General features: G+C 39.0%; 1 protein-coding gene across 1 annotated transcript in view; it reads left to right on the forward strand.

Annotated features, from left to right (window-relative positions):
• The window catches only part of SYNE1 (spectrin repeat containing nuclear envelope protein 1), a 437,342-nt gene that overhangs the window by 250,229 nt on the left and 173,450 nt on the right, over positions 1-13,663 (forward strand). The window contains exons 80-86 of the mRNA XM_089530176.1: positions 908-1,052; positions 1,736-1,954; positions 5,889-6,151; positions 7,363-7,528; positions 7,993-8,148; positions 10,006-10,158; positions 13,043-13,225. Of these exons, the coding sequence (XP_089386302.1) occupies positions 908-1,052; positions 1,736-1,954; positions 5,889-6,151; positions 7,363-7,528; positions 7,993-8,148; positions 10,006-10,158; positions 13,043-13,225 (1,285 nt within the window). The remainder of the gene's footprint in view (positions 1-907; positions 1,053-1,735; positions 1,955-5,888; positions 6,152-7,362; positions 7,529-7,992; positions 8,149-10,005; positions 10,159-13,042; positions 13,226-13,663) is intronic.

The following is a 13,663-nucleotide window of genomic DNA, read 5'->3' on the forward strand; positions in this document are numbered from 1 at the left end:
TCTTATTTAGGAGTAGCCAAAGAAGATCTGGAAGTAGATTCCTGGGTGATCTGTGAGATGTCTACTGGCTGTCAGTAGTTGAACAAGAAAAGCTGAGGTGGAAAAAGTGTTTTGGGTTTTTTTTAATCACTGTCACAACTGATCATTTACATATTTTCTCCTAATATTGTTTTTTTAATGGCTTTGGGATATTTGTTTTTAAAGACCAAAAGAAACATTTGCTAAAATAGTTTTTTAAAAATACATAATAACCTGAGTGCTAAATATATCCATGGGACATTCTACACATGCTTCTGAGGGTTGAACTACTCTTTTGTGGGCTTATACACCCTTTGTACCAAAGTTTATAATTAATTTTATTAAAAAAAGCAATAGCTCCTGGTGGTATTTTTTTTTACCCACCAGAATGACTAAATTAAGTTAAATTATAAGCCTGTACCTCAAATAATTCATTTTAAAGACCAGTATCATGCTGTTTGCCATTCTACCCTAAGACCAAGATTCAGTGGTGTAGTTTGCTATTGAAGACTAGCAGAGTTGGTGTTTTCCTCCATTTCCCTTGTAACCACACTCTGGAGGTGAGCAAATGAGAAAGACGAGATCTCCAGTGCTGATGAAAATAACAAGATACATCCTTAAGATTTGTTTGAAAATTAATGATTGTTATGAGAACAATTATGGCTTGATTTGGTCAAAGGGAAACACCCTTAAGTACACTGATCTCAGTAGAAGATCTTTCACAGAAATCTGTGGATCATAAAATGATTACATTTGTTAGGATTATATCTTTGGAATTTAATATATGAGCCTGTTTACTACAGGCAGGAAAATATATCTTTGTTTAATATATGATGCTTACTGATTTCATAATATGTAATATTTTCTTGCTGATGTTTGATTTTTAAAGATGTGCTTCCCAGTGGCAAGAATACCAGGTAGCAAGGCAGCATGTTATTGACTTGATGAATGAGTCTGAGAAGAAATTATCTGAATTTTCTGTAGCAAAAGCTACTTCCATACTTGAAGCAGAAGAAAAATTAATCTCACACAAGGTAAAGCTTTTGAAAATGCTGTCATCTTTCCCCTTGTGAAACCACAGATTTGTTAATAGTCTTTGACCACTGTTTAACTTAATCTGACAAATTTAATCTGACTCTTTTCTCAGAAGATTATAAAACATGAAGAGGACTCAATAATTAGTAAAGTTGTGGGAATGATCTCACAATGACATGAAGCAGTTTCTATTAAAAGGGCTTTGTACTTTAGACAATGAAAAAATACACCATGTTTCCATAAGTAATTTTGTTGTAAAAGAAAATAACTCCCTCCACCCAAATATCAGAATTATTTTGATGTCTGTAATTTCTTCCAGTAATCTCCAAAATAGCTTGATCAAAAAGTTATTGCTGAAAGAACAGATCTAGATTGTACCATTTTATTTTGATGTCCAGTTTTCAGCTTTTGCCTATGCCAGACAAATGATGCCTAATATTCTTTAATGAGAAGAATTAGATATATTTCATATATTAGCCAGATTGATGGGTGATTTTGTAGATACAAACATTGAACAGAAATGAAATCTGCTGTAGTATTAAAATCATTTGAACTATAGAGGCAGAACTTCTCACAGTATGTGGTCCAGCAACCCTTATGTGTTCTTGGTAAGAGCCATTTTGTACTAAATGTTGTACAATTTCATTATAATAGGAGAAACTAATTTTCTCTTTTTATTCAGTCACTAGTGTCTACAGTGAACTCTTTTCATGAAAAAATTACCTCATTGGAGGAAAAAGCATGCCACTTGGAGAAAATGGGGAATGATGCTAGCAAGGCAACAATAAGTAGGTCCATGACAACTGTCTGGCAGCGCTGGACAAGGCTCCGAAGTGTTTCCCAAGAGCAAGAAAGGATTTTGGATGAATCAATGCAGAAATGGAATGAGTTTAATGATAAGGTATGAGAATCAGCCTTATTCACTTTGTATAAATATTAGCTATTCTGTGGATGAACTTGTAGTGTTAACTATTTCCATTTATAACTTAGGGGTGAGACAGTCAGACTGAACGAAGTAGCTTTCAACCACATTGGAGGCATGCCAATTAAATGATGCATACCTCCAAAGCAGTCAGAAGCCATACCGAAGCTGCGCTTTGATCCTTAAGACCAGAGCAAAAAGGCACAGGATAATCTGACACCTGCTGGCACCAGTCAGCCTCTGTGTCCGTGGCCTGCCTCGGAAACGAGCCATGTGGACAGCAGGGTTCTGACCCACTTCCATCTGGGGTCACTCTTTTATGTCCATCTGCTCCAACCCTTGGAATCCTGTGGGTGTTCATGTAACTACACCAGCATAAACACAGGCAACAGGAGATTTTCTTTTTAAAAAAGGGTTGCAGGTGTAGCGGCCATGAAGGATGCTAATTACTAGAGTAACATACTACTCAAAGCTGGCAAATATTTTTCTGGCTCCTCTTGCCACCACTACATAGTCCTGGGAGGAAATGAAATCACAGGTATGGTACACCAACCGGATTCCTGTACAAAATACAGTCTTTGTAACCTGGACTACGTTCAGTAGTGATGTTGGTCCTTAACATTTATTGTTGTTGTTGTTGTTCTTGTTAACTGCTCTTGAGTCAACCTCAACTCAAGGCAACCCTGTGGATAAGACTTATCCAAGCCCCTGTCTTGCATTGCTCTGCTCAGATTCTTCCGGCCCAGGCCTGTGGCTTCTTTGATTGAGTCTAACTATCTGGCATGTGATCTTCAACTCTTTCTATTACCTTCCACCTTTCCTAGCATAATTGTCTTTTCTAATGATTCATGCCCTCTCATGATGTGGCCAAAGTACAACAACCTCAATTGACTCCTCCCAGCTTCCAGGAAGAATTCAGGTTTGGTCTGTTCTAGAACCCATTAGTTTGTCTTCTTGGCCATCCAAGGTATCCTCAGCACTCTTCCCCAACACCACATCTCAGATGAGTTTATTTTCTTTATTGACTTTCCTGTTATGATTCTATTGGAATCTGACCACAAATTGTGGTGGTTGAAGAGGGGGGAAATCAATTGTAGATTGGGAAGATGGCTGCAACAGGAAAACTGGGCTGTTGATTACTGTTTATGATGGTGCCTTCTTTTCCTAGGAGATGGCGGAGAGATAAAAATTGAGAAGGGACAAACTTCAAAGCGCACTATTGAAGTGGGCAAATGGTGATGGCTACAAGTGTGGGGTGGCACTGGACAAAATACTTTTAAAGTGTTGTTTAACTTGGGAAAACTCAGAGTTGATTCCAACCATTGTGGGGTAGTTTTGTGTGTCTTAGAATAAAGCAATAGTTAATTTTCATTGCAATGATGTCCTGGTTCTTCAAGTCTCCAACTGCCAAGCATAACATTTCTTCATTGTCTAGTTCGCATTCTTCTAATTCATTTCTTCTAATTTCTTGACTTCAGTTGGGATCTGGAATGAATTCTTTTAGCTCTTCCCTAGCCATTATTTTTGTTTTCTTGATGTTCAGCATTAAGCCTACTTTGGCACTTTTCACCTTGACCTTTTTCAGAAATTGCTCCAGGTCTTTGTTTACATCCGCTAGTAGTATTATATTGTCTACATATCTTAGGTTGTTAATGTTCTTTCCTCTGATCTTTACTCCTTCTGTCTCTGAATCTAAGACCAATCTGTGTACAGTGTTTTCTACATATAGGCTGAATAAATAGTAAGCAGCCTTGCCTGACGCTTTTGTCACTTGAGAACCATTCAGTTTATCTATATTCAATTCTGACAGCAGCTTTATGTCCTGAGTGTAGTTATACTTCAAGACATTCAAATGTAGTGGCTCTCCCATTTCTTTGAGTGCATTCCATCGCTTTTCATGCTCTATGCCAGGGGTAGGCAACCTGCGGCCCGCAGGCCAGATGCGGCCCGGCAAGGCCTTGGGACCGGCCTTTGGCCTCTCACGCGCAGGAGCAAGGGGGGCACTTGTCTATAGATGCCTCAGAAACATGCATTTATATTAGCATTTTTTTAAAAATCAGCAAACTTTTTAAAAAGTGTCCACCATTTGAAAATATTGTCCTACATTTGTCCCAGTTTATTTATTTATTTATGTAATTTTTTTAAATTATTTAATTATTTATTTTTTGGCTTCAGCCCCCCCCAGTTGTCTGAGGGACAGCAACCCAGCCCCCGGCTCAAAAAGGTTGCCTACCCCTGCTCTATGCAGTGAAAGGCTTTGCTGTGATCAATAAAGCACATGCAGATTTTCATTTGGAATTACTCATCATATGTAATCCTTAGTACCTCTTCCTTTCCTGAATCCAGTTTGGACCTCTGGGATTTCTTGCTCCATATATGGTGGGAGTCTTTTCTGCAGAATTTTGAGCATGACTTTGGTTGTATAGGAAATTAGTGTAGTGATCCTGAAGTTATTGCAGTCTTTTGTGCTTCCCTTTTTGTTTATGGGACTGTATATTGATCACTTCCCATCTGTTGGCTACTGCTTTGTTTTCCATATTTGTTGGTAGATTTTAGTTAAAACTGGACTTGATTCTCTCTCTGTGGATTGTAGTAGTTCTATTGTTATGTCATCTGTTCCTGGTGCTTTATTCTTCCCAATTGCTTTGAGTGCAACTTTCCCTTCCTCAATTTGGAGTTCATCTTCGTATGTTTCTTCTTCCCATGTGTTGTTCATACTTTCACATTTTTATATAGCTCTTCTGCGTACTGTTTCCATCTTTTTTTTTTTTATTTCACTGTGGTTGTGTATTATGTTCTCATCTGATCATAGAGCATCCTCACCCTTGGTTTAATTTCCTTTTGAATTCCTAGATCTTGTGAAAGAGGTCTCTTGTTCTTCTTTTTTTTGTTGCCAGCTTTTATTTCTCTGTGTTGATTGTTGTAGTAATTTTCTTTATTCTTGCACATCATTGGACAGTAGCTTTCATGGTTCTAATTGTGTTTCTAACTCCCTTTTCTTTTGCTTGTCAACTTCATTTAACTGCTTGAAGTGTTTCATCTGTCATCCATTGTTTCTTATCCTTCTTTTTGCCGATAGTGATAATCTTTCTGCTTTCCTTTTTGACTATATCCCTGATTTCTATCCATAGTTCTTCTGGTTCCCTGTCAACCAGGCTTAATAGTTCTAACCTGTTTCTCACATTTTCTTTAAATTCTGTTGGAATGTTCTTCAGATTGTACTTTGGCATGGTTATTGATTTTTACTTAGGAGTAAATCTCACAGTATTTTTGGCATTTGATAAATTATGTTTAGGTTTTTATCTTTTATGCTCATACATCTTCTTAATTTACCAAGAGAATGCTGTACCCAAAGTTAGGCATGCATATATTAAACTATTTCATATGTTATATTTTTAGATGTACAGTGGGCCCTCCCCTTACACAGGGATCCATTCTGGATCCCTCCATGTAAGGGGAAATCAGTGTATGCTGGAGCCCCATAGGAAGTAATGGGGCTTGCACCTGTGGCGTGCAGTCATGCACGCATGCTATGGGTGCACATCCCATTAGTTCCTCTGGGGCGCATGATGGGCTCTTCCGGCGTGGTTTCAACGTATGCTGAAAGCCGTATATGGCGCACTGTATTCTTAAAACATCTCAATTTAGTATGTACCAATTTTTTTTTAAAAAAAATCCAAAAGTAACAAGCATTATATCATAAGATACACACATCTGGGAGTCAGGATTGTCAAATACCTGTATGTCTAATAGCACTCCCAAGTTTCATGCTGTGGAATTGTTGTATCTGAGCACTATATATATACTGTATATATATCTGTCATTTTAAAAATTGTTATCACATAGTTGAGAAGTTTCAAGAAACCAGTAGATGGTGTTTTTAATTCTGATTATTAAAAATTCTGTTCTTTAGATACAAAAAGCAACAGACACGCTTGATCATCTGCAAGATCGATTACCAGAGAGCTCAGTAGAAAAGGCTTCAAAGAATGAACTGCTGGATCTTTTAGATTATCACAGTAATTTCATTCTGGAACTGGAACAGCAATTATCATCTCTGGGTCTGCTCAAGCAGCATGCTTTTAGCATGCTCCGGGATACAGAAGTAGCTCCTGCATCTCAAGAGCAAATGCCCATCATGCAGGAAATCAAAGCAATGCAAGACAGATACCATAAGTAAGAAAACAGGAATTTTGAAATAAAGATAATGGGTTGGATAGAAACTCTGTTTCATGCAGGCAGAAAGGTTTCTAATATTCATGGTTCTCTATCTACCTAGAAGCAGAAATCTACTGCTGGAATGGATGGGGTTAATGTATTTCATCATTTCATTCTTTTCTTCCACGCCAGTTCTCTTATGTTTTCCCCCACCCCAAAATCAGTTTTTCCAGAGGGTTATGGGACTCTCCAGGACAATGGTGGGGGAAAGTAGTCCTAGGGGCTTCATAGAAAGAGGAAATGAACATCTATTGCCAGTGATGTCACTAGGGTTGGTGTCACCCGGTGTGGTAACTCGTGGCATCAGCCCCTCCCCATTGAACTCCCATTTCACACCATACATAGCCCTTAGCAATGCATTTTTGCATCAGTGTTACTCATAAATAGTAATTCTCATATACCACTAAATGTAATGCTAATAGTTGTGACATAAAACAGCTAACAAAATTAAAATTATACCTCTAAATTACAATGTCATACGCACAACCTAAATTTATTTGCATATACATAGTGAAGATTTGGTTAAAACGTGATGTTTTAAAGAAAATATAAAAATAATAAAAAATTATTTTAAAAAAATAAGGTAAATTTGAAATTTTAATTTTAAAAAATTCTGGGGCCTCTCCTTTTTCCTCCCAATGAACTTCATTCCACTCCCACCATCTCTTAAAGTATTTTAAAGGGAAGAGATGAATGTCACAGCCTCTCTCTGCCAAAAGCTTGGTGTTTGAGGAGCAGTTGTGTCACCACCCCTTAGGGTTTCACCTGGTGTGGACCGCACCCCCCTCACCCCCTAGTGACACCACTGCCTATTGCCACTCTCCCCTTCCTTTCTGACTATAGGGGCATTATGATTAAATGTCACTTTAGAGAATATACCTACTGGTTGAAAAAAAGCTGGCTTTAATCTATTGGTTGTGTTTCATACCTGCACATATGTGTCTCATTTCTAAATATAATAGTTTAAAAGATGCCATCTGCTTTCATTCACAATAGCTGATAACATAATTTTTGCAGATTGATTACTGGAACCCTAATAATATTTCATTTATATTTATATAAAATATAAAATATGTTGTGTGCTGCTACACATTTTGTTCTGGTTTTTCTCAAAAGTTTTATCATTGCAAATGTATGCTATTCAAATTATTTTTAAAATTATTTTTAAGCATGCAACAAAAAGTTAAAAGAAGTGAGAAAGTCATTAAAAAAGAATTGAAGGAGCGTGAAGAAGTTGAAAGAGAGATTAATAAAGTCAAGTCTTGGATTCAGGAAGCCAAAGAATATTTATTGAATCCTGCAACAGAAGTAAATACTCAACTTGAGGAATTGCAGGTATGTCAAGCATACAGCAGTTGTTTAGTATGTCTTTCTACTATTGAATATCAGTAATGCTGTCTTTTTTGTGTGTTTGAAAAGAATAAATTACTGTATTCTACAAACTGTGAGCATGGACATTCTAATACATCCCAGAATGCTTTGCAGCAAACTAGTGTTTCATGATAGATAGGCAGGCACTGAAAAAACTGATTGTAAAGCAGTTTCATGTAAAATACGGAATCTGATTTATACTAAGTTAATCAAATTTCATGTCCTAATTTAAGATATATCATAGCTAACAACTGAGTGATAGATGCCTTTCTGCCTTTTAAAAATAGTGGGCACATTGGAATGAATTTGAAAGAATGTCAGTGTTTTCTAACTATATACACATCTAGACTAAATTTTGGTTCGATGTGAAATTCTAAAATATGGGTGTGTGTTCCTTTGTACATATGTGTATATAAACATCTTCTTAGGCCCTCGTGATTGAAGCAACTATTCATCGTCAGGCTGTTGAAAAAATGGCTGAACAGCAGCAGAATAAATATTTGGGACTATATACCATTTTACCATCTGAGCTTTCTCTTCAATTAGCAGAAGTGGGACTGGCACTTGTAAATATACATGAACAGGTAAGAACCAATTCAAAGTGAATGCTATAAATTCCATGAAGGAAACAATGTTAATTTGTATAAACAAGCACTACATGAGCATAAATACATGAACATAATTCAGACTTTACTCCACTGGAATACATGCGACTGTGTGAGAAATCCCCAAAGTCCTCTTCTCCAACCAAGTCCCAAAGAGCAGAGTCTTAAAGTTGGTCTCTGGAATCCTGCAACAGAGTAACTTGGCAAAGTAACCTGGGTATCAAGATACTGTTTTTTTTCAACCACTACCATGCAAGCATTAATAAGTATTCTTCACATCTCTGTTCTCTTTTATGCTGTGCAGCCATTCATCTGCTTGGGTCTGGGGATAAAACCAAGGAGAGGGACATGGTCTCATGGGCGAGCCCAACTCTTGAACATCACTGCATGTCTGGCAGCTTTACATACCTTGTATGTTAAATAGAAAGGTCTGTAGAGGCCTCTGCTGTCATATTTGGCTGAACATGGTTATAAAGCAAACATGCTGAGGAAGGTTGATCAGCTCAATACAGCTATAGAGTTCCCAAGCTTAACACATTTACAGAGTGCTGTACACATCTTCATATTCAAAGTCTGGAAAGCTGTTGCCCATGTGGTGATGTTTGAGGATGGAGTTGAAAAGGACATTCAACCCCCCCCCCCCATCTCTCACTTAGACCCCCTCAAACAGTCAAGAAAATCGGACTTTTATCTTTGTTCACTCCTCAGGCAGCCTGAATCTCTGTTATGGAGAGATCCTTAACATTCCTGAGCAGATGCATGCAGGTTTATGCAGGGAGGGTTGCATGTTTCTGGGTTTCCTGACAGCAAGAACCAAACTAGATACTGACTTAAAAGATTACTATAAGCAGCTTTTAAACCATGATTAGATCCCCCAAAGTGGTTTTGCTGATACTTATTGCATCATATGGCCTCCAAACCATAGGTGCTGCAGTTAAGGTGTCCCTTTTTGTTTATGGGGGAAACCCATCAATGAGCTCACAATTGTTCTAGCCCCCAGGTGTGGAATGTCACACCAGGGCAGTTGTGATACTGGCAATCACTTGGTGTCAGTATCTCCTCCTTTCCCTCTGTCCCCCCTCACTATTCCCAAGCAACCCGATTGCCTTTATTTTTTTTTTTCTATTTCTTTCCTTTAAAAAAACTTCAACTGTGCTAGCAGGGCTCCAGAATTGCATGAGAAAGTGAAATAAAATTTCAAATAGCATACCCCCCTGATTCTCTTTAGAGATAGAATACCCTAGTTAAGATCCAGATACCCAACCACAACCGATTGTTTTTAAATGGACTTGTATTTGTTAGGAGATTTTTATTCTACTGTGTAATATTGCCGATGTAATTGATGTTATATTGTATTGCTTGAGTATTGTACTGTTCTGTATTATATTGTATGCTACTGTGAACCGCTTAGATCAGATGGAAAAGTGGTATATAAATAAAAAAAATATTTTATTTATTATTATAATATCCTGGAAGACATGCTGGGTAGGGCATAGAGCAAGGAGATGGGGTTAAGAGGGAGTTTGGAAGAGAGTGTGATGGTAGCAGTCACATGATTATGAAGATGCGTGGTGATTACAATAATAGAAACAGGTACAATTCCATTTTCCTTGACAATCATGATTGCAGCAAGAACAGGGGTGGTGCAGTAAAGCCCATACTATCTGTGGTGCCAATATTCTTTCATTAAAGTGTAAAATAAATTATATATATATGAATGCTTTTAAATATGGCAAATTTCTTGACATAATAGATTTGTTTGCACTATTTTTTTATAATTATAATTGTAAATCAATATGTGCCATTAATCTTTTTTACCGTTTGAATTTTTGGCAGGTTCAAGCCAAAGAAAAAGAAGCTCAACTGAGCAAGACATTAAATCAAGAATTTGGTCAGAAGATTCAAGAGATAGCCAATGAGCTCAATTCCATTCTAGTGAAACTGAAAGAAAAGACAAGCAATATAACGCAAGCTAAAATAGATCAAAGGGTAAATAAAACTGTTTTTTGGTATAAAACATAATCTTCCTTATTTGTCGGTATGGTATAGTCAAAGACCAATATCAGTATGCTGTGTTATAATTTTGCCTTATGAAATCAGACAGAAAATGGAAAGAGTAGATATATATAATGAAAGAGGAAAGAGAAGGAAGAATCATAATGGCAAGGAGCTTTTTGTTACTGGGGTTTCCAAACTGTGTTGAGTAATGACAATTGTTAGGGACCTTCAAGTCATCTCTGGCTTATGGCAGCCCTGTCATGTTTTCTCTTTTTGTTTTTGTTTTTGGGCAAGAGTCGTTCAGAGAAGTTTGTCATTGTCCTTTGCTGACCAACCCAGTGAATAATGAGACCAGACAAAATGGGCAATTTTATTTAACTCAACTTATTTAACTTTATTTCTTTGAGATCTGAAAAAAACAGGGGGAGAACCTTGTGTGGGAACAGTTGGCTGATGGTCTGCCTCCCCCACGACCCATTCCCCAGCTTCCCCTGGATAAAAACACCTGAATCCCAAGGGCAATCCAGAAGTGGGTTGCTCCCTAGCCGGCCTGCATCTGGAAGGCCAACCAAGACTCCCCCACTTAACTCGCAAGACTTAAGTGAGGGTTTAAATCTCAGGCCAGCCCCAAAGTAAGTCTCTTTCCCTTCCTGTTTAGTCACAAGATCTAAAAGTCAGTTCCAGAGATTTACCTTCACCTTTTAGGAGGGTGCCAAGGTGTTCACCTAGATCTCTATCTCCCCCCACCTGTGCGTGAAAACTATTTATGACCACACCCCAGGCCAGTTGTCAAAGTCCCCAACTAACAGTGTGGGGTAGGCAAAAAAAACCTTGGAAAGGAGAGAAAATTCCTACCCAGCCCTGAAGCAACCAGAAGGTACTCTCACACTGCTATTGAAGCAGGAGGGTGGGCCAACATTTCAGTCAGACTGAGAGGGAATGGGCCAGCAAGCCTCAAATTCGCCTCTCTTAACAGCCCACTAAGCGCACTGTTTATCTTTCAATTGCTGGTCTCTCCACTGAGAGGCCAGCAAAGGCTCCTCCCCTGATCAGAGAATCAGGGAGAAGCATTTCTTAGAGTGAGAGAAAAGGTGACTTGCCCAAGGACACCTATTTGGTTTCCGTGGCTGAGTGGGAATTCCAACCCTGGTCTATCAGAGTCTTAGTACAATTTTCAAAATAACTGCACCATACTGGCTACTGTATATATGTTTATCAGTTTATATATACATGTGTATCAGTTTATTTTTCATCATCTTTTTGGAGCAACTCAAGTGACCCACTGAAAAGTTACTGTCTTGAAGGATCCTGGCAATGGCTGGTAATATGCGCTGTTTCTTATGTCTGGTGCATTGTGATGGCTTTCAGACATGCACAACATACCTGAGGCTGCAGTCATCTAGCATTTTAAAAAATAACAAACGGCTTCATCATAGCAACAATAATGCAATATGTGCTCTTTTAAATTGAAAAGGAGTAAATGTTTTCTTGATAGACAAAATATGCAAATATACCAATGTTTACCTATGCTAAATAGTGGTGATGGCTAGGCTTACTCAATATCTTATTGACTTGCATATCTATAACAACAACAACGACATTTGTTTCTTACCTACCTCTCCCCGTGGATCAAGGCAGCTATTCTTCTTATAATGGCCAGGCTTAATTACTTCTATTTCACAGCTGTGTGAGGAAAATGGTGCTGTGGAATGGGGCTGGTCGGACACTGTTTTCAGTCATACAGTCAGTTTCTTCTTCCCAAAGGCCTGCACAGTTGGGTGCATGGAGAGACGCAGGAAAACCAGCCAATTGCAGGCAGCATGATTAGCTAGTGGGCAAGACCAAAGGGAACTGGTTGAAGTTTTCCTTCTAATCAGGGACTAGGCTGAATGAGCCAGACTTGCCCTTTCGTCTGCTAAGGAGTTTGCTCTTACCTTCCCTCCCTGAGGTACCCAGGGATTGTTAGTTAAATATCATCAAAACTTTCAGGCAGTGGGTTGGCATGGGACCTGGATCCAGTTGGTCAGGAAATGGGCTTGGCACTTGTTAAGGGACCTAGGGATGGGGCAGCCAGGGGCACAACCTAGGCTCTTATCATATGGGGGAATTACATTGCCCAAACATTGCTGAACTCTTGCAGAAGCACCAAAGGTGGGATCATCTGTTGCACTTCTAAAACATAATTGAGGCTTCCCACTTTCATTCCCTCAACAAAGCGTGTGCAAAGAAACTAGAAGACATTTTTGGAATAACGGGATATCCCGTTATTTAAAAAATGGCTTCTCCACGCACGCTTCATTGACGGAAGGAAAGCAGGAAGCTTTAATTATGTTTTAGAAGCACAACAAATGATCCCACCTTCGTGCTTCTGCAACAGTTAGGCAATGTTTGGGCAATGTAAATCCCTCCCTGTGATAACGTCTGTAGTTTTGGGGCTGATGCTTCACTCCTAGGTGGCAAGGGAATGAAGCAGTGACTTCCACACATGTGGATTCCCATAGCTGCCTTTCAGGACGTCACTCCAGGAGCAGGCTGGGTTAATGGTGGTTCATTAATCAACTGTTTGGTCTGCCAAAACCTGGATCTATTTGTAGCTGTAATCAATAACAGTAGTAGCCCCCCCCCCTTTTTTTTTTTTGAAAATTAGTGGTTATTGCAAAGATGAAGCACCTGTAGCCATGAGTATGCAGTGATCTGCCTCTGAAAAGAAACTGCGCTGGGAGCCCTGGAAGAAGGATATGTACATCCTTCCCATTCCCTTGCTTTATGACAGAAATGCTGAAGAGAGGAGAACAGTGTTAGCCATAATGAGAGGAAAAAATGCTTACTATTTTTGTTTTGTTTCTTATTAATAATTATTTTCTTTCTACTACAGGTCCTGGGTGAGGAATTGGACAGCTGTAACATCAAGCTAATGGAACTAGATGCAGCTGTCCAGGACTTTGCAGAGCAGAATCCTCAGCTGTCTAAACAGCTCACTAGCAAGATAGGCAAGCTGACAGAACTTCACCAGCAAACTATTAGGCAGGCTGAGTACAGGGCATCCAAACTGAATCAGGTATGCCGTTACATTGGCTTGGTGTGTTTTTCGGCTCTGTAGTGATCTGGGGGTGATCCTTGGAGCAACCAGCCCTGTGCATGGCTCTTACTCCCAGGGCGTCCCCTTCACACTTTCCCCTCTAGGATCTCCTAGGTCTCCATTCCCACTCCCTGCCGAGCTGAACGAGACCCCCTTGAGGTCCTATTCTTCGCTGCCACCACTCAGTGAATTTTCAACAGACTACATTTCCCTAAGCACACACTGAGACTTGCTAGGGATCTCTCTAGTTTAAGCAATCAGTAATCAGCAACCAGTAACCGAGCTTAAGACGCGTGTACAGGAGCAGAGAGAGAGACAGCAGATACTTTTAAAGAAATATGTTTATTTTAAAGAAATAGCATAGGATAGGAAGGTATCATTCATGCAAAGCCTCCTTGCTTTGCAGGTATAGAAAGC

The sequence above is a fragment of the Sceloporus occidentalis genome, unplaced genomic scaffold (genome assembly GCF_023333645.1).
Source record: "Sceloporus occidentalis isolate IW3139 unplaced genomic scaffold, rSceOcc1.0.p SCAF_6, whole genome shotgun sequence".
In the NCBI taxonomy this organism is placed as follows: Eukaryota; Metazoa; Chordata; class Lepidosauria; order Squamata; family Phrynosomatidae; genus Sceloporus; species Sceloporus occidentalis.